The following is a 22,148-nucleotide window of genomic DNA, read 5'->3' on the forward strand; positions in this document are numbered from 1 at the left end:
AATTACAACAAGAATAGCATTTTGTTATACCTCTCCTCAGTGTGGATCAGCAAGCTGTGATTATCTTCGCCAGTTGGACATCTGTTCGGTCAGCATCAGCAACGGACAGTGGAAGGGAATGGTTCAGAAATGGGGACTCTGAGCTATCTGAACCCTTAGAAAGCAATGTCTATGGATCAGCATTCAGCATCAGAAGTTTAGCAATAAAGTTAAAGATAGAATCCTTCTACTGAAGAAACCAAAGTGAGAATGAGCACACCTCTACGGAGGAAAAATAGGAATGAATGCTTCTCTCTGTGTGCAGTCGGGCTAAGTTAAAATCATCTAAAACATTTCCCATGTTTCCATTGGTCAAAGAATCATATGTTTACATTTGGTCCAATAGAAATAAAAGAGCACATCTAAGATGTAACTAAACTGTCATTTACATGTCGATGATTGGCTCTTCTCCTGTTCCCACCGTCACGCTTGTCAGGTAACATTTTTGTATCCATCCATACTCCAGTCAGTGCATCCATTGTTAGCTCCTGGGAACATCGCTTTCTCACGCACTAAACTATACATTGTTTCTACTACTAGTAGAAGACATTCTAGCAAGCAGTTCTCATGAGAAAGTTAAAGACATTTACTAACTTTTGGTCAACTCAGTGAAAAACAATACATGGATTAATGTCTTCAGGCATACATTTCTCACTGCATTATTTGAACAGTGCATTTTAACATGAGGCTGTGCAACCTAGCCCCAAAACCTCACTAACTTAAGGCCTACAATTAATAAAGCAAATAGATAATGCAAAATCATTAGTATATCACACTACTACATTTTCATAGTGTAAACACTTCAATTAATAATAATATGCATTTAATAAGGAAACTTTGTGATTAATGACAGCCACTCAAGTGGGCACATTTTCCAAGTCGCACATTATTTTCTATATTAGTCAAATTCTATGCAGATTCACAATTCAAATTATATGAATATGTATTGGTACAAATTCAGCGTTCACACCCCCAATATCCAGGGCTACTCCCATGTTACAGCAGTGCACGCATGGGCTGACGAGACGGGAACATCATTAACTCTAGAATTGTTTAATGATGCCTCCATAAGATGTCAGAGGCTACATCAAAGCTGAGTCAAATGTTCCTCTAGCAGATATTGATGCAGTATTAGGATGACCCATTCATTTGAGCAGCATTTTCGCGTGCAGTGAGTGCTGGAGTAAAAAGCTCACTGTAGCAGGCATGGTATACCTTTAGATTTGTTTTAGGAACAGGCTGTATCTTCATCATTGCTAAATTGTGGAACTTGCTTCTGGCAAGGAAAAGATCAATAGATAATCACCTGCAAGCCAGGAGGAAGAAGAAGAATTGGTTATGTCCTTTCTGACACCACTCGAAAGATCAGACCAGTATCTCTCAATTACCCCCCAGCAGCATGTTAAAAACTGTAGAATCACATTAAGCATAAGCAAAAATACATAATGCTCACAGCAAAGTCTAAAGGATATTCGTAGAGCAATAAACAAACAAGAAAAATCTCAAACGGGGGGGGGGGTTACTGCTGCATTCGCCAGCCGCCTTGATCCTCTTCCCTTGATGGTGTTGGTGCCCCAGCAGTCTCTGTGACACCAGGACTGGCCCTGCACGCAATCCTGGTGCTGCTATCATGCTCCACCTAGCATGAGAGCAGCATCAGGATTGGTCTGAGCGGCTTGGTCTTCCACTCAGACAGTACACTGGGGTCTGTGCAGTTTCACCAACCCGGCTGTGTTACAAAGTCGGGTTGGACAAAACCTAAGGATGCATGTCTGTTTGGCCGGCCTAATACTGACATGGGCACTTAGTGGACTGACTCCACTCCTCCTCCTCCTCCCTCACATGGACCAGCCCCACCCCTCCCTGCACATGCTAGCTGAGCCAGCAGATGAAAAATAAAATAGTATTAAAATATCAATTTGTTTTTAGCTGCTGGCTAGCCAGTGGGGGGATGCTCCTTCACCATTGTGAAAGAGACACCCCTGACAGAAACATCCATGAGAATCTCATTCTCAAAGACAGCATAAACTGTACCACAAAAAATCAAAATGACTCCCATTGACCTAGAATAAGCGTAAGAGAAAAACAAAATGTTTTTCCTCTTACTGCAGGATCATCCCCAGACTTTTTGCCTTCACTCCTCCATTGTTCTGAATTTGTTTTTGTTGGCCATAGGACTCTGTGCACTTTACCACTGCTAACCAGAGATAAAATGCTTGTGCTCACCCCTTAAAACATTTTAGTTTGGCTTATAACAAATGGGCAAAGTTAATGTACTTGTAAGACCCTAGTAAAGTGGCACTACATTTGCCCATGGCCTGTTAATTAAATGCTACTAATGGGCCTGCAGCACTGGTTATGTCTCCCACTTACGTAGCACTTTAAACATGTCTCAGGCCTGTCATTGCAGAGCCTGTGTCTGCAGTTTTAAACCACCATGTCAACCTGCCAAAGTAAACCTTTTGCCAGGCCTAAACCTTCCTTTTTAATACATTTAACTCTCCCCTGGGGTAGGTTCTGGACCGCACAGAAAGCATGGTGCAATGTATTTAAAAAAGTAGGACATATACTTTTAAGTTTTACATGTTCTGCTAGTGAAAAACTCTTAAATTTGTTTTTCACTACTGCAAGGCCTACCTCTCCTCTAGGATAACATTGGAGTGACCTTATCATAGTTTATGTGTAATTTCCAAATGGGAACAGGTAGTCCCTTCATGTTTGGTGTCTCTGGAATCACAATTAAAAATCCTAGCTTATGGTGAAGTCGGATTTTAAATTGCAATTCTGAAAATGCTACATTTGAGAGACTTTGCATGTTCATGCCTTAATCATTTAGTGCCTGTAGCCTGTCTTTGGACCCATTACTGGGTGTAGCTGACAGGTGAGCAATCTGTATTTTTTCTGGACCGCCACACACAATAGGGAGCTTAGGTGTGCCTAGATGGGCCATCATTGTCAGGCACACAGCCCCACTTACACCTTAGTGACTGAGTTCTGCCTCCACACAAAGGGATGCATAGCTGCAAACCCTCTGTAGTTAGTCTGAAACCAGGGCAGGGAAGGCAGGATGCCTGGGGACTTCAATGGGAAACCTCTAGAAGCTTCTACACCACTTCAAAGGCACAACTGGGCATAAATACTTGACCTCAGATGCCAACTCTTCTGTACAGTTTTGAATCTGTGGATATTCTGCCAGGAAGATGGACGGCTGTGCTGCCAGAAGGGCCTCCCCTCTGCTGGATTGCTGCTCTAAAGGAACTGCTGCCCTGCTGTGCTGACCTGCTGTCTGCTACTCTCTTGCCTGTGGAAGAAGTACTGGGCCTGCAACTTCTTCTTGAACCAAGGACCCCAGAGTTCTGATCTGAACCTCAGGGACAAATAAGGCTCCCCAACCAGCTACTGAACCCAGCTGCAGCAAGCTCCTGACCACCAAGTGGTTCCTCTCAGGTACTGGACCCTTGGTGTGTCTCACAGGACCTGAAATCAAGCTTTTGGGCTCTTCGCGACCAAGAACAGCCCATTTGCACCAAGACCACGCCGCTTGCACAGAAACCCATTGCAAGCCACCTTCAGCCTGTTTCTTCACAGAACAGCATCAACCCCCCACAGGGGACATCTAATGCTTAGCACTAGCCAGCCCATCTGCGACACCCAGCCTGCTCTTTGCACCATGCTGACAGCCTCCTTGCTCCTCACGGCCCTCTCAAAACCAAACTTGACTCTTGTCACAAAACATGAGAAGTAAACATTCAACTGAACTAATCTGGGACTGTACCCGACCTGCATTTCATCGTAGGCGGCCTGAACCTTTGACTTTGACACTGTCCAGCACGACCAGATACCCACGGTTGATGCTTTGTGCTTTTAGGTGCTATTTTTCACTTTAATAATTCATAACTCTGGTTCCACTGATTGGATTTTTGTCCTTTTGGTCTTGTTTTATTTTTGCTCTATTCTTCTAATTTGGCGTGGGATTCTTTTTGTGCTGATTTCACTGTTTTACTGTTTGAATTGTTGAACAAATCCTTTACACATTGCCTCCAAGTTAAGCCTGACTGCTCTGTGCCAAGCTACTAGGGGTTGAGCACAGGTTAATTTGGGATTAGCTTGTGTCTTACTCTGACAAAGATTGTGGTCGCTGCTTGACCAGGGCACCCCAGTCAACCAGTAACCCATCTCTTACCGAATTCAAGCTAGAAACATGGTAAGTCCTATAATTAGGAGCAATGAAATTTTTCACTTTTTACTTGAAGCTTTTATTCACGACTATCTTCCTCCTACTAGCTTTCACCCTACATACACATGTGCCTTTTTGTAGACACTGCATAAGTTTAATGTAGTTTTATATAAATATATATATATATATATATATATATATATACAGATATATAACCAGTTGTTTGTACATTATTGTGCAGGATGAATGAATTCAAAAAGTCCAAGTGTGGTCCACCTAGTTAAGAAACGTGTCTGCGAATTGCGCACTTTAATGGAATTTAAACTGAAGACATAATAACATGTTTTAATATCTTGGCTACAAGTAATCTCTCTGTGATTTACAATGCCAAGGTAAAAAAGATGTTGGGTCCAATTTTACTGCAAGCATTGCTTGCCTATGGTATTCACTTTTGGAATCCTTCTCTGGGTGCTGCATTCACCCTCAGATAATGCATAACACTTCACAGCAAAGAAACAGTGCTCTTACTTGCAAAATGAGCAGATGCAATGTCCCTTTTGAGTTTACTACCTCATAAGCACGTATTTCAAAGTTGTGAAGAGGAAGAAACAAGTCTGTTCATTAAACACTCCACAGCCTCTGTCAAGAACTGGGTCTGAAAAATGGCACCTTGAAGTGAGCAGAAAAGATGGCTAATGACACATGTCAGAGGAAAAAGATAATAGGATGAGGTAGGTTACAGGAAAAATAATCTTTAAAGGACTGATTGACAAAGGATGCTGTTCTCATAACTCAGATGTATAGAACTGAGTACCAGAACCTTTGAGCATTAAAACATACACATCATGGAAAAAAATCGAGATTAAGGTCCTAAAATGCCACTTGTAATCACTCAGGACTGGACAGTAGTAAAGGATAATCATATTTGGATGAGTATTTATCCACCCATGTATTGTAATGCATGGAATGCAATGGGAATGAGTTGTTCATGCTGTAGTTACCAGAAAAAACTTTCATCCCAACCCAGATGTGCGTTATATAGGATATGTTGGAAATGGCCCTTTTTGCAGGGTTATCCACAAACTTTTTGCATTCTTCCTCCTATTTATTCTGATATGTTTTTGCTGGTTTATTGTCTCTGCTCCCTTTACCACTGCTGATCAGTGCTAAAGTGCAAGTGTTCCTTATGTAAATTGTATAGCTGAATAGTTTATCCATGATTGGCATATTTGATTTACTGGTAAGTCCCTAGTAAAGTGCACCAGGATGGTGCAGGGCCTGTAAATCAAATGCTACTTGTGGGCCTGCAGCATTGATTTTGCCATCCACATTAGTAGCCCTGTGAACATGTCTCAGACCTGATACTGCAGTGTCTGTGTGTGCAGTCTTGCACTGCCAATTCGACCTTGCACATTGTACCCACTTGCCAGGCCCAAACCTTCCCTTTTATTACATGTAAGGCATCCCTAAGGTAGGCCCTAGGTAGCCCCAAGTTCAGGGTGAAGTGTATGTTAAAGGTGGGACATGTACTGATGTGTTTTACATGTCCTAACAGTGAAATACTGCCAAATTTGTTTTTTACGGTTGCCTATCTCTCTCATGGGTTAACATGGGGGCTGCCTTTAATATCTTTAAAGTACAGTTTCCATTTGAGAGCATATGGAAATATGGAGTTTGGGGTCTCTGAACTCACAATTTAAAAATACATCTTTTAGTGAAGTTGGTTTTTAGAGTGTTAGTTTGAAAATGCCACTTTTAGAAAGTGGGCATATTCTTGCTTAAACCATTCTGTGCCTCTCCCTGCTTGTGTATTCCTTGTCTGTGTCAGACTGACAGTTGGGCTGTAGTGCATTCCCTCCAGGCAGTGAAATAAAGGGAGCTGGGGTGTAGCCTGCATATCCCGATGAGCCATCTGGGCTAGAGCGGAGGGAGGAGTGGTCATTTACGCCTGAAAGGGCTGTGCCTCCCCTCACACAATGCAGTCTTAGACCCCCTGGAGAGTGTCTTGGGCCAGGTCTGGGCAAGGCAGGATCTTGTGAACAACAAAGGCCTTCTTTTGAAGTAGGTCTACTTCAAAGGCAGAAAGGGGTGTAAGTAGTGGACCCCAAACCCCAGACTTTTAGAATCTTTCAAGATCAAGAGGCACCTCTGTCAAGTAGAAGAGCTGAAGAGCTGAAGGAGGAGTACTGCCCCTTTGCTGTGTTGCTTTGCTGGGTTGGCCTGCAGTTGCTGCTTCAGCATTGAAAAGAGAGCAATGGGTGAACTTTGCTGTGTATCCTGATCATAAGGTTCTCCAAGGGCTTGGAGTAGAGCTTGCCTCCTGTTGGAAGTCTCAGGGACATCAAAGACTTGGACATAAATCGGGAAGCAGTATGATTTGGCAATATGATTAAAATGAAATCTCCAATTGAAGGCAGGTGCTCTCTTTGCCTGGAATGATCCTCTAATCAATTTATGAAGTTACCAGGCCCTCTGGTCATGATTGCTAATCCCTTTTCCAGGCTGACCTAGGATCTAGCAGCAAGCTCAAACTGACACGACTTGGAATGAGCCCCTGCAACCAGGTGCCCTCCCCCCCCAAAGGACATAGATGTGAGCAGTGCCTAAGGTATAGGATTGCAAGGTCATAGTATATTTGTATGTGTCAAGTTCTCTTCTACATATTTGTGAGTATAAGCTGAGAAGACACTCACGGTCATTTGCCTGTAAGCCTGAGACTGCATTCACCTACTTTTCAGAAAGTTAAAAACCATGGGGTGAAATAATCTTTGATGTAATCTGGCCCCTGCTCATCAGAACACTGGAATGCTAAAGAGCATTACCTTCCAACTTACCTTGCTTGGCAATGGTTCATATCTATTACTGCATGTCATCTGCACTGTTCTAACCAAGAACACTATTGACAGACTGCAGCGTATGCCTCTGGAAATTAAGTTATCTGAAGTTCAAGGAGCCAAGCACCATAAGAAAAGTGTACTAGTCCGAATGTTCTGGTTTCATACAAAAATAAACACACCTCTACAACAAAGGCAGGCCCCTCCAGCCTGATTCAATGTAAGCGTTTCAAAAGGCAAATATATTTAGGGAAATGTCTTGAACTACAAGGGGTTCTAGAGGCAAGAACAAAATGAATGATTAAACAAGAGTTATTACCCAACCACTTATAATTTAGGAAACTCCTGAAAGTACAATTATTTAGGCTTCGTTTCGATTGAGAAGCTGCTGCTGCCTCTGGCTAATTTAATTGTATTGGTTAAGAGATTGCTCCTCACACTAACTGCTTTGTCCAGCTACTCAATCTTTCAATGTACTCAGTATTCCAAAGTGGCAGAATGGTGACATTGTAACGGTGAACAAAAATCTTCAATCAATAAATATTTAAAACTAAGAGATTAGAAGATGAAAGACAACTAAGGGCTTTATTTTGAGTTGTGACTGATATTAACAACGCCATAGGCTACCATGTTGAAGTATCCCAACCACCAAAAATAAGAGCCTACATCCAGCCAGGTCAATAGCTAGGTGGTATCAATTTTGTGGATAAAATATGAAATGAATGAAAGGATAATATCAAAGGGACAGAGGTAAAGGTTTAAAAGTATGCAATTACGATGGAAGGGAAATAGTAGCAAAGCAATCACATATGTCCATTCACTTAAACATGAAGCAAGTTGGAATGTAATCATCACTGGATTGCTAAAATGCAAAAGACATCTAGGTCAACCAAATGCCCGGCATCATACATGGTAACACTAACTGGTTAGATGTCCAAAATCTCAATTTTTCCAAGATATAGGAGACTTGATTTTTGACTTTCATGTCAATCCATAGGTTAAAGTCCCTATCTTGATAACCTTGGTAGATAATGTATGAAGTTGTAGAGTTATGTTGAGGACATCTTCCAGGATGGAAGTGTTTTAACCTGGTGTTCCATAAATCACTATTAACTGTACCAGCTTCTCCTGAATCAGGATATTTGCAGAGCACTTGCATTGTACCACAGAATTGCCTTTGCACCACCCAGTCAAGGATTTCGTAAAGTGCATCAAAAATGACTACATTGTTATTACTGGAAGTAATATGATTCATTAAATGTATTTCCCACAAATAATATTAATACAGGTGTTAGGTATACTGTTATATTGTGTAATAGTTTCCAAGCATTAGCATGTTACCTAAGAGCAACTAATTAGTTTTAGAGCATGATACAACTTCACATAATGTAAATATTTGACCATTAATATCTGCACTTACAGTGTACTGAAACGTAAATCACTATTTTAATTATTTCTTATTAAAAGCCTCCATACCAAGTGTGCTACTAAATACGCATACCAATTATTATAATTGGTAGACCTGACCAGTAGTCTTTAATATTCGATTTGTCACCAATTTGATTATGCTGCGAGCTTGTTCAAATAATCATGGGTTGCGTAATGTTCGCTTTTGAATGTAATGTTCGTTGGTTTGGAGTTTGTTGAAATTGGTGGTTTGGCGAATGAGTTTGTCTTGTGCAACAGACCAACCATTTTAACTTCCCTCCTCGTCTTCCAAGCTGACAGACTGGTTGGTGGGCAGTTAAAACTAAAAGGGTGTATCATGGTTTGCTTTTGCTTGTCTGGGTGTAGAACTACTACATTCCTGAGCCAGAATTTCTGTGATATAGTACCTTTCATGACAGTACATGGCCAAAACTACGATGGCTATTGCTTGCTTCAAGCTCAATCAATCAATCAATTCGTTTTTGTTGAGTGCAACTACTCACCTGTGAGGGTCTTGATGTGCTGGGGGGGTGCGGCAGACAGAGCCTCACTCAAAGAGCCACATCTTGAGGTTCTTCCTGAAGATGGTGAGCGATGGGCTTTGTCTGAGGTGCGGGGGTAGGTTGTTCTGGCTCTAACCTCACCAATGGACCATTATTTCGACTTCGCAATTACTTGACAATTACTTCAAGAGCGCACCTGCTTCAAAAGTTGCTAGGAGTAAGAATAGTATGTCAACTCATTGAAAGTAAATGGTAGGTGGAAATTGCTAGGTGTACATAATGGCCAGTTTTAAGTAATACCGAATTTTAAGTAATGGTCATGTATATTGGCCCCATGCCAGGATAGAGGCTTTGTTCTATGTTGTCAGGCATGAAATCAAACACAAGCAATGCCACCCTTTACAAAGTGCAAGACCTTCGAAAATAAGCACAAACAAGCCCAACTCCCTAAGATCACAAAAAGGCTAAACAGTGGATACAAATAATAATGGATGCATGTGGTAAGAGCTGTCCAAATATAATGTGTTTTAAAAGCATCAGCACTGAATACTCCTTGAGGATATATCTTGATATGTGTGTACCAATGTTCGAGGCTCCCAAGGTACTTGTTTGCCGCAAGTGATGTCTGGGTTTTTATTGACTCGCTAGCCTTTTTTTTATTTAATTGAATTATGATGTTGAATTCACATTTATCCCCATGGTGAACATGATCAAATACATGCACCTCATCAAGTAGTTGTTAGAAAGGAGATATGTATTTGCAAGTGCTGATTTATTATAATATGACCAGGACCCTGCCTTTGCATTGAGTGCCCCATTTTGACTTCATTTTTTGGAGCCCTTACGCTATATGACCAGAGCTTATACAGCGAGGCAAGGCCCTGCCTTTCATAAATGATATGTGCCCGATTGGTCACTATGACTAAAAGCCTACCCTTTTTATTAGCTTGCTGGTGTCATGATAAAAGTTATTGGCTAAATATGGGCACCCATGGATAAGTGATACTACCAATCACTTGCATAATGTTGATACTGATATAATGTGGTAGCCTTTGGGACACTATTGATACTTTTGGCATGATGCCATTAATTCTAGCATGACGTCTTGTTATCCACCCATGGGCTTATTCATCAGTTTTATCACTCACTCCTCCATCTGTCCACTCTCTCATCCATTAATCCTGACCCACTTATTTATCATTCCATAAACGAACCCATTTATACTACCATCCATCAAAGCATTCCTCTTTACTTCTCTTCACTCAGCCACTCATCCACCCTTGTACTCGCTCACAGTTATTCATACATTACGTCAAGCACTCATTCATCTGCCAGTGTTCTCACTTACGACCATTCAGTGTACCATTGACTCATTATCACATTCATCCATTCACCCATCAACAGAGCCACTCACACAAACTCGCCAGGCCATTTATTTTTTCACTGTTTATTTATGTTTCGATTGTTTATATTTGTACAGAAAACATTAGCTATTCTAATAAACCTATATTCATTCTCCATTTATTAGGTGTTGTGTTTAAGACTTCATTAGTTGAACTGGCCAGACTGGAGTATATGTTCTCTAATGCAATATTTATTTCAGCATATTTTAAAGTCCTAGACAAAAAGAAGAATCCTATTTCCCTCTGTCCCCACTTGAAATAGAAGACATGTGATGCTGGCAGTTATATGACTACTTCTTGCCCCCTTTCTTGCACAATAATACCTTCTGATTGGCTGGAATTCTGGAAACTCTTCTGTGTCGTGTAAAACTGGAGAGAGCCCCTGAAAGTAGTCCCAACCACGTGCTGTGAATTTCCTTGTTCTATTTGCAAATGGAGGCCGGAAGGGGGTGTCTTTTGTCATCCTTTTCATGTCTGATTCCTTTTAACGGACGGAATTTTTCTTTTTTTCAGATCATTTTTGCAGATGAATGTACGGAGGCTGAAGGGAGACACTGGCATATGAAACACTTTTGCTGTTTTGAATGTGAAACTGTACTCGGGGGCCAGAGATACATTATGAAGGAAGGAAGGCCCTATTGCTGCAATTGTTTTGAGTCATTATATGCAGAGTACTGCGATACCTGTGCAAAGCATATAGGTAAGAGATACAACAAAGGCACCCTCAGCTGTCTTTTAAACTGCAAATGTTTGATCTGAACATCTAGGACTCTGAAACCTTTTATAAGGAATTAACACATATGGTCCATCCTTCATCGTGGCACTCCACTGATCTGGTCCCTAAACCCTTCAGAGTGCCTGGATTAGTGAACTACGTGCGTCTGTCAATTGCTGAGGCTGGTGTGATTGTTGTCTCCTGGAATCTTTGGATTTTTTGCAACTCTTGTGGAAGGTTAAGTGTGTTTCGGATGGAAACTACCTTACTTTGTTTTCCAACTACCCTTCTGGGATACACACGTTGACGTCTGTCAGATTTCTAATATTCATTCCACAAAGGAGCTCTTAGACTTTATATATGGGCAACGTTTTTGGCATCAATTAATTTCTTATTTCCGACCTAGTTTTATTCTTGTAATTTATGTGTAATCTACAGCAGTATAAACATGTGGAGTTTTGTGTTTTGTTATTTCTCAGAAACACGTTATATTATTATTTTAGCTCCTACTGACTTGTCATGTTTTTACAATTTATTTCCTGTTGTTCTTCAAGATTGGAGTGCAGCACAATTTCTATGTAGATTATCACATATATAAGGTACACCAAACAAAAACATCTCCATGCACAGTGAACACTTGTTTTCAATAAAGGAGACTGTCATGATTATTCTGAAAAGTGAGCTTTTATGGTGGATCTGGACTACCATGTGTTACTTTACACACACATTTGCAAAGGTAGGTAATAGACAAGATCTGCACAATACTAGACTGTGGGGAAACTCATCACTCATCTTACACAACCTCTCTGCCTCCTTCAAAACAGTCTTCCACCACACACTCTTCAGACGACTGCACAACAGAGACATCGTTGGACCGGCCCTCAACTGGATAAACTCCTTCCGCACAGGAAGAACACAGCGAGTCAGGCTACCAACCTTCACATCAGAACCCAAGAAACTGATCTGTGGAGTCCCCCAGGGTCCATTGCTCAGACCCAACCCTGTTGAACATCTACATGATGGCTCTTCCTAACATCTTTAGGTCATAAGGCATCCCCATCATATCCTACGCATATGACACCCAGCTCATCCTTTCTGACTGACATGACCACCACCCCCAGTACCAACTTCTCCAAATGCATGATCAACATAGCAGACTGAATGGGAGCTAACTGCCTAAAACGCAACTCCAACAAGACAGAAGTGCTCGTCTTCAGCAACTAGAACTCTCCTTGGGACTCCACCTGGTGGCCATCAGCGCTTGCACCCATACCCACGTCAACCAACCAAGCCAGAAACCAGGGAATCATTCTGGACGACAAGCCCAACATGATAGCACAGGTCTAAGTGGTGAGCTCTTCCTGCTTTCACATTCTTCACATGCACCCCTAAGCTTCAAATGGCTGACCAGAACACCTGATGCACTGTTACACAGCCCTTATCACAAGTAGATTAGAGTACAGCAACACACTACACCAGGATCCAACCATCTCCCACACCAACTCCAGACCATCTGGAATACCACAGCGAGTCTCATCCTTGAAATTCCATGGGGCACACACATCGCACCACACATCAGAGAGCTCCACTGGCTCACCATACACAAATGCTGCCAATTCAGATGCCTCACGCATATACACAAGGACCTGCACAACATCAGTCCAACATACCTGAACAACTGCCTTCACATTCACCAACCCACCAGACACCTACTCTCAGCCTCTCTCTCTTGCAGTCAGCCTCACAACTGCAAAAGCAGAGCGAGAGGTCTAACATTCTCCTACATCGCGCCCAAGATGTGGAACACCCTCCCACAACACACCTGGGCCTCCTCCTCACTTCTTAAATTATACAGGAAGCTGAAGACCTGTTGTTAGACATGGGTTTCTGGTTGGTTAGGGTAAGCCAAGCAGAACCCACCACTCTAGTGAGTGCTAGTAAGTTACACATCAAAGATAACCTGTGCTCACCCCGTGGTAGCTTGGCGCAGAGCAGTCAGGCTTATCCCCAGAGGCAATGTGTAAAGCATTTCATATATACCATAGATGAAAATGACATAAGGTCTAAATATTGTAAATCTGAAACCATCACTACTCAGTACAATGAAAAAGCAAGAACCAGCACGCTCTGTATCCTATAATCACTACATGCTCAGGTCAGAAAATGATTGAGGCTATGAGATAACACAGAAAGGTACATAGATCACTACATTAGTGTGTGTAATGCAACCTGATTTTATATGCCTGGTTTTAGGGACCAGACATATGAAACATTACAAATGCATGAATCACCATTCATCTCCATAGACACACAGGGTGTGTGCCCCTGCAATCCTATTAGGCTGTGTGTGGTAATGAAGCCCCAAACGTAGGGCACAACAGCAGTAAACAGTGCAGAAATATCACTTTACATGCCTGGGACCAATACCTTCCACCAGAATGTAATATCTCACTAGAGATAGACACCTATTTTCAGGGAAAGCCAACAATCATATCATATTATCATAACACGTAGGATTTGTCGAACCGGTGCTTCTACTGAGCTTAATATGGCATTGATATGGGCCCCTGTGCACCTATAACTTGCATTGCGTTAATCTCCAGTTCTCCAAAATAATTCCTAGCGGCAACTCTCTCCCACACTCGGGGACCTCCATTGAGGTTTCTGATGGATACAACTACCTGTGGATTCCTCACCTCATGAATACTCCCATGGCGCCAGCATTCGACGGAAATCTTCTTACTAGTCTCTGCACGTCGACGAGGACGTCACTCTAGCCCACGCGACGCCGTCTGACGTCATACAGGCAATAAGAGGTCCTCGACGATGTGCGGACGTCAGTTCCCTTTTTTCCGTGCATTCGAAACGGTTATCTTCGAGGGAGCAACTGTTACTCTTGCGGTTACAGTGTATATCTTGCTGCGTAGTCTTTCGCTAGTGGAAATAATGTCGCAGAGAAAGTCTGGATTTAAGCCTTGTCGTGAGTGTGGAGGCAAGATGTCGGTGACGGATCCTCATTCCGATTGCCTTTGGTGTTTGAGCTCCGACCACGACGTCTCGACTTGTGATTCATGTCAGCACATGAATCCAAAGGCCCTCAAGGAACGTGAGGCGAAGCTGTTTATGGCCAAGTCAAAGGAGAAACATCACAAGAAGTCTTCTTCCCCAAGACATCGGCGTCATCGAGACTCCCGGCGCCGTAGAGAATCTCGGCGTCATTCAAAGGAGACTCGTTCCAGGTCTCCGGATCGGCGCCGAAGGACATGGGAGGTCAGTCCCACGGTTACGCCGCATCCTTCGACGCCGCTGCCCTCTCCGGCGTCTCCAACTTCACCTGGACAGGCGTCGGTGATTGAGGTATTGGAGCCTCAAGTGTTTTCTCCGGCGCAGACGCCGAGGCCGGCGTCGGGGTCGCCTCCGAGACAGGCACCCCAGTATCCGGCTTTTCCCACCCCTGGAGCCGATAGTTCTGCATTCTTGAATGCGATGTATGCCATCTTCCAACAGATGGCTCCAGGGGGTGCTCCGGCTGGGCCGTTGGCCTTTTCTTTGGGTGATCCTGCGCCTCTTCGGCCGGCACCCTTTATGCCCTTTCTCCCGTTTGGGAACGTGGGCTCGGCGCCAGTGTCGGCGCCGGTGGCCGCTCCGGTGGCTTCAGAAGGATTGGCCCCGGGGATTTCCATCCCGTCGACGTCGGGATTTCGGCCTGTGACTCCGGTGGGTCCATCTGCTTCAGCTGCTCTTCCGTCGGCGCCGAAGTTACCTGTGGCGCCGGATGCGGCGTCGGTGGCTTCTGAAGATCGGCGCCGATCTTCGACTTCGACGGAGGCATTGTCGACTCCGCGTATTGAGCAACGACTTCATTCAAGGAGACGTGCTCTCCGTGTATTAGAAGAGCAGGAGTACCAACGAGCCCTAGAGGAAGGAGAGCTAGAGGACTCGGGTGATGGGCTGCGTGGACTGGAGTCGGCCAGTGGGCTGGACACTTCCCCTGAGTGGGACCTTTCGTCCCCGGGGGAATATACTGAGGAGGCTGCTTCCTTTCATGCGGTGGTACGGAAGGCAGCTAGTTTTTTGGACCTGCCTTTGCCGGTGGTGGAGGCAAAACAAAACTTTTTGACAGAGGTGTTACATCCGGCCTCAGCCGCGGCGGAGCCTCTGTTACCATTTAATGACGCTCTGCTGGATCCGGTGTTAGAGGTGTGGAAGAGGCCGGCTTCTTCCCCAGCAGTTCACAGAGCCGTGGCCAGGAGGTATCCGTCGGCTCCAACTGACCCTGGTTTCCTATCTAGGCACCCTACGCCGGAGAGCTTGGTGGTGCAGGCCTCCTGTTCGTCCAAGTCAGCGCCTGGTTCTTTTCCGACGGTGCCTGGGGACAGAGATTCAAAGAAGCTAGAGGCGCAGTCGAAGAAGATTTTTTCGTCCTGCAGTCTGGCGTTAAAAGCCACCAATGCAACCTGTATCCTGGGGAGGTATATTCATGCTCTGATGGATGACATTTCCTCTTCGTTTACAGAGCTTCCCCAGGGTCTTTTGGATCTTGTCTCAAATGCCCAGGCTGCTGCGACCCAAATTATCCAGACGGGACTGGATACCACCGACTCGGTAGCCAGGGCAATGGGCACAACTGTGGTGGCAAGGAGACAGGCCTGGCTCCGTAACTCGGGCTTTTCGGCAGATGTACAGTCCACATTGTTGGATCTCCCGTTTGATGGGGACAAACTGTTTGGAGCTAAGGCTGATTCGGCCTTGGAACGTTTTAAGGAAAGCAGGGCCACGGCTAAGTCGTTAGGGCTCCAAGCTCCTTCTTCCACGGCCTCTTCCAGATTCTTCAGGAGGTTTCGTGGATTTGGGCGTGGCTCTTCCTCCTCTTCCTTTCGGGGGAGATATCAGCAACCTGCTTCTTCCCATCCCTATAGATCTTTCAGGGGGAGAGGTAGGGTCCGCACCAGAGGAGCCTCTCAGCAGCACTCTGCCTCTTCCTCATCCTCTGGCGGGGTGCAGCAGGGGAGCAGCCTTAGGCTTCCACCATTTCCCACTCACTCCTCTCCTGTAGGGGGAAGATTACAGCATTTTCTCACCAAATGGAAGACTGTTACATCGGACACTTGGGTTCTCAGTGTTGTGGGAAAAGGCTACACCCTTCCCTTTCGGGAGTTCCCGCCCCTCATCCCGCCCCGCCCTTCGTATTGTTCAGAAGAACACCTCCTGTTGCTAGAACAGGAGGTGCAAGTCCTCCTTTCAAAGGGCGCGGTGGAGTTGGTCCCGGAGCAGGAAAGGGGTCGAGGAGTTTACTCAAGGTATTTCCTGATTCCCAAGAAGGATGGTCGTTTGAGACCAATTCTGGACCTGAGGATCTTGAATTGGTTCCTCAAGCAGGAAAAGTTCAAGATGCTGACCCTAGCACAGGTGCTTTTGGCGTTGAACATGGAAGACTGGATGGTGTCTGTCGACTTGCAGGATGCTTACTTTCATATCCCGATACTCAAGTCACACAGGAAGTATCTCCGGTTTGTGGTGGGATCCCAACACTATCAGTTGCGGTCCTTCCGTTTGGTCTTACTTCAGCACCTCGAGTCTTCACGAAGGTGATGTCGGTGGTTGCGGCAGAACTCAGAAGGAAGGGGATAGCAGTATTCCCTTACTTGGACGACTGGTTGATCAAAGCCAAGTCCCCGGAGCTTGTGTCGCATCATCTGCAGTCAACAACCCAGTTGTTGTTCGACCTGGGTTTTTCGGTGAACGAGCCCAAATCTCACCTAGAGCCCTCTCAGCGCCTCCTGTTCATAGGGGCAGTACTGGATACAACATTGGGTCGGGCCTTTCCTCCGCCTCAGCGGATTCAAGATATTCAGGATTTGGTTCCAATGTTTTGAAATGGAGCGGTAGTTCCAGTCCTCAAGGTCCTTCGTCTGCTCGGTCTTTTTGCCTCCTGCATTCTGTTGGTCACGCATGCTCGCTGGCACATGAGGGCTCTTCAGTGGTGCCTCCGAAGGCAGTGGTCTCAACACAAAGGGGATCTAGAGGGTACTGTCAAGATCTCCAGAGATGCTGCTGTGGATTTGAAGTGGTGGATTGCAAGCAACAATCTTTCACAAGGAAAGCCGTTCCAGCAGTCGCCACCAGTGGCCACAGTCATAACGGATGCTTCCACTCTAGGGTGGGGAGCTCATCTGGGGGATCTGGAGATCAAAGGTCTTTGGTCTCCAGAGGAACAGATGTTTCACATCAATCTGTTAGAGTTACGGGCTGTACGTCTGGCTCTCAAGGCCTTCCTCCCTTCCCTTCGTGGTCAGTCGGTACAGGTCCTAACGGACAATACTACCACGATGTGGTACATAAACAAGCAGGGAGGAGTGGGGTCGTACCTTCTCTGCAGAGAAGCTCTTCGACTATGGTCCTGGGCAAAGGACCATCGGATTTGCTTGATAGCAAACCATCTGGCCGGAGTTTTGAACGTGCGTGCGGACAGTCTCAGTCGCCACTTCTCGGCAGACCACGAGTGGCGTCTCCATCCAGATCAAGTCCGTTTAATCTTCCAGAGGTGGGGGTTTCCGCGGGTAGATCTGTTCGCCACTCGAGAGAACGCGCATTGTCCGTTGTTCTGCAGCCTTCAGTATCCGATGCAGGGAGCGTTGGGGGACGCTTTTCAAATAACCTGGTGCGGCCAGTTGCTTTACGCGTTTCCTCCCATACCCTTGATTCCTCGAGTATTGAGGAAGATTCGCCAAGACCGGGCTCTAGTAATCTTAATAGCTCCGGATTGGCCAAGGAGGGTGTGGTACTCCGACCTTCTCCAACTCTCAATGTGCCCGCCGCTCCGTCTCCCTTTCAGGGCAGACCTCCTCTCGCAGTCGCAGGGGCAGGTTCTACACCCCAACCTCCAGAGTCTGCACCTACATGCCTGGAGATTGAACGGGGCAACCTGAGTTCCTTCTCTCTCCCGCCTGAGGTAGTGGATGTTATATTAGCGGCCAGGCGACACTCCACTAAATCTATCTACGCTAATAGGTGGTCTAAATTTGTTGCGTGGTGTGGAGAGAGGCAGATTGATCCTTTGCATGCTCATCTATCGGACGTTTTGTCTTTTGCTCTATCTCTGGCGCAGAAAGGTTGTGCAGTGGCTACCATTAAGGGTTATTTATCGGCCTTGTCAGCCTTCATATGTCTTCCAGACCAACAATCTTTATTTAAATCCCCTATTGTTATCAGATTCTTGAAAGGTCTTCTAAATCAATATCCTCCAAAGCCATTCGTTATGCCGCAATGGGATTTGTCCTTGGTCCTGACTTTCCTTATGGGGTCCCCTTTTGAACCTATGCATTCTTGCCCCTTGAGGTATTTGGTTTTAAAAACAGTCTTCCTGATAGCTATAACATCAGCAAGGAGAGTGAGTGAGTTGCAGGCCTTATCAGTAAAGCCCCCTTATACAACTTTTTATGGGGATAAGGTGGTGTTGAGGACCAAGGCTGCTTTCCTCCCGAAGGTTGTTTCACCCTTCCATTTGGCTCAGGCAATTACTTTGTCCACGTTCTATCCTCCGCCTCATCCTTCCAAAGAGGAAGAAAGACTGCACCGTCTGGACCCAAAGAGAGCGTTGAGCTTCTTTATTGATAGAACAAAGGATTTCAGGCTGGAGGATCAGCTGTTTATTGGATACGTGGGCAAGAGGAGAGGAAAGGCAGTCCACAAGAGAACACTATCCAGGTGGGTTGTTCTTTGCATTAAAATCTGTTACTCTTTGGCAAAGAAGGATCCTCCTGAGGGCATTAGAGCTCATTCCACCAGAGCTAAGTCGGCCACTTCGGCCTTGGCCAGAGGTGTTCCTGTGGTCGACATCTGCAAGGCCGCAACTTGGTCGTCCCTTCACACTTTTGCAAAACATTACTGTTTGGACTCTGAGGTCAGAAGGGACGGCCATTTTGCACGGTCAGTGCTGCAGGATTTCTTGGTTTGACCATTTAGGCACCCACCGCCGGGCGTGGTACTGCTTTGGGACTCTATTCATGAGGTGAGGAATCCACAGGTAGTTGTATCCATCAGAAGAACGAGTTACTTACCTTCGGTAACGACTTTTCTGGTGGATACATTAGCTACCTGTGGATTCCTCACGGTCCCACCCGCCTCCCCGTTGCCTTTCTGGTCTTACCAAGTAATCCTTGAGTGCGCTCCTCTTGGTCTTTGAGGGTGCAATAGATGTGTATATAATATATTTATATATATGTATATATGTATATATCTTTGTGTATATACTTGATGTGTATATATATATATTTTAAAAAAAGAGAGAGTTATATATATATATAAAAGATTTACAGTTATTCATGCAATGTTGTGTATTTTTACAATGTAATGGGATGTTGCCTTGCTCTTTCATTGCATTGCCTGGTTGTTCTCATGCACGTAAAAAATGATTGGTACTGACGTCCGCACGTCGTCGAGGACCTCTTATTGCCTGTATGACGTCAGACGGCGTCGTGTGGGCTAGAGTGACGTCCTCGTCGACGTGCAGAGACTAGTAAGAAGATTTCCGTCGAATGCTGGCGCCATGGGAGTATTCATGAGGTGAGGAATCCACAGGTAGCTAATGTATCCACCAGAAAAGTCGTTACCGAAGGTAAGTAACTTGTTCTTCTTGCTGTCAGGTTACAATAGATCCAGTGCCCCATAGGTAGGCGTAAAACTGGGGAGAGCACACACACTGCCCAGTCCGGTGGGCATAGCTCACTGAGTCCCTGCGTGCTGTACAGCCGATCAGCTGCCTGTGAGTGCACTAAGCAGCTGCAACAGCCATGGGAGTTGCGGCCCGGTGCAGGCAGGTAAGATCTCTCTAGATCTCTCCAGGCAGCCCACACAGTACACATATGTGCCTGCTATGGCAAGGGGTGACTACACCTCTTCCAGGGCTAACAACAAGTGGCGCCCACACCAGGAGGATCGCATCCTCCCTTGGCCGGGCGGGGAGAAAGTGGTGTGGGCTGCTGGGTGAAGGCTTCCTGTGTCCAGGATAACTCCCTGTGGGAAGCAGTGCCTTGTACTGAACCAGAGCGGTCCTCACATTCCCGGGGACACGCTCTTACAGTGAAATGCTGCAGTGTCGGGCTGAGCTTCAGCGGCTAAGTGGTCCTCCTCTCCCTGTAGTCAGAGGGAGCTGCGTTGTGCTCCACCTGGGTGATACTGTGGCAGCCTCTTCATTGATGTAGGCCGCGTGCTGTTGTGATTGGGGGCTTTGCCGCGTTTGGCCAGGGGAGCACAAGCCACCCTTCTTTGCAAAGAAAGTGGAGCGCTTTAGTACGGCTGGTGATCGGGGAGTGCTTTCACCTTGCTCTCCCAGTCCTGGGTAGTTACCACACAAGCCTCTCTTTAAGAAATAGGAAGCGCTTCACCACGCGCTGGAAAGAAAGTGATTAATCAAGCACTTACCATTGATTGTTAGTCCGGCTGGCAATCAGGAAGCGCTTTTGTCCTCGCCCTCGCACTCCTGGGTGGTTACCACATGAGCTGCTCTTTAAGACATAGGAAGCACTTCACCCCTCACTGAAAGGAAAGTAATTAACCAAGCACTCACTATGTGCTAGTATACAATGGCTTGGCAGGCTGGACCCAGAGACCCGCGGCCAGCTCTGGGGTCGGCATCAGGCCAATGAATGCATTGGGGCACACCGGGGAGTAGACATCAGGCCAGCACATACGGACAAGTAATGGCGGTCCCTCCTGGCAGTCCAACTGTGCCTGGAGAGACCAAAGTCAGGGAGCAGCTGGTCGAAGTGCAAGGAACAGAAAAGCAATCCAGTGAGTCCCTTAGGCCACTCAGCAAGTAGCAGGCAGCAGGGTCACAGCAGAAGAGCAGTCCAGATGATTCCTTTGGGCAGCGCAGGGGTCCTTCAGACAGAGGTTCAGTCCCAGTTTCAAAAGTGCTAAAAAAACATGGGGTCAGAATCCCTGTACTCATACTCAGAAGTGTCTTTCATGTAAGGAATGACTTCAAAGGAACCCTTTCAAGTGTAACACAAACCCTTTCAGCCCAGCCCTGGCTCCAGACATCAATAGGGGGTAAATCAGCCCTTTGTGTGAGGGCAGGACACATCCTATTGACATGTAAGGTGAGAATGACCTCTCCATCTCCCAGCACAAGAAGATTATCAGTATGTAGGTGGATGCAGATTCCTCTCCTGTCACACCCAGCCCTTCCTGTGTTGTGGCTGTTTGGAAAGTATGCACAAAGTGTAGCTGTCACTCTGCCCTAGCGTGGATTGGAGTCAGGCTGCAAAGTACACATAGTAATAAGCACAGAGAAACGCCGACCTTCTAAAAGGGGGAAATTACCGTCTACAGATATATAAGAACATGTCCAATGCTAACCTATGAGAGGAGCAGCCCTCACAGTAGTGAAAATCGAAATAGGCTGTTTGTCACTACTAGTACATGCAAAACATAAAAGTACATGTCCTACCTTTTACATACACAGCACCCTGCCCATAGGAAAACCTAGGGCCTACCTTTGGGGTGACCTACGTGTAGGAAAAGGGGAGGTTAGGCCTTGGTAAGTAGCTTGAAATGGCAGTCAGTGTGGCAGTAAACTGCGCACGCAGGCACTGCAGTGGCAGGCCTGAGACAGGTTTGAAAGGCTACTTCTGTGGGTGGCGCAATCTGCTCTGCAGGCCCACTAGTAGCATTTCATTTACAGGCCCTGGATATATGGTGTACCACTTTACAAGGGACTTACAGGTAAATTAAATATAACAAAGAGGTGTAAACCAATCATACCATGTTTTAGGGGAGAGAGTACATGCACTTTAACTCTGATTAGCCGTGGTAAAGTGCCCAGAGCCCTAAAGCCAACAAAAAGAGGGTCACAAAATAGGAGGAGAAAGGCAAAACTTTTGAGGATAACCCTGCAGAAAGGGCAATTTCCAACTCCTGTCTCTTAGATTAACTCACCAGGACGGACATCCACCCCCTTCAGTATATGCCTATATGCATGCTCTATTGCCCGCATATTCTCAGGGGTGATTAGTTGTGTGAGACAAATTTACATTACACTCCCAG

At 45.6% G+C, this 22,148-nt stretch overlaps 1 protein-coding gene across 8 annotated transcripts in view; it reads left to right on the forward strand.

The window, feature by feature from the left end:
• Positions 1–22,148, forward strand: part of PRICKLE2 (prickle planar cell polarity protein 2) — a 1,019,428-nt gene that overhangs the window by 900,685 nt on the left and 96,595 nt on the right. For all 8 annotated transcript variants that reach the window (XM_069206505.1, XM_069206507.1, XM_069206504.1 and 5 more), the window contains one exon: positions 10,898–11,084. In XM_069206505.1, the coding sequence (XP_069062606.1) occupies positions 10,898–11,084 (187 nt within the window). The remainder of the gene's footprint in view (positions 1–10,897; positions 11,085–22,148) is intronic.

This window comes from Pleurodeles waltl, chromosome 9 (genome assembly GCF_031143425.1).
Source record: "Pleurodeles waltl isolate 20211129_DDA chromosome 9, aPleWal1.hap1.20221129, whole genome shotgun sequence".
NCBI lineage: Eukaryota > Metazoa > Chordata > Amphibia > Caudata > Salamandridae > Pleurodeles > Pleurodeles waltl.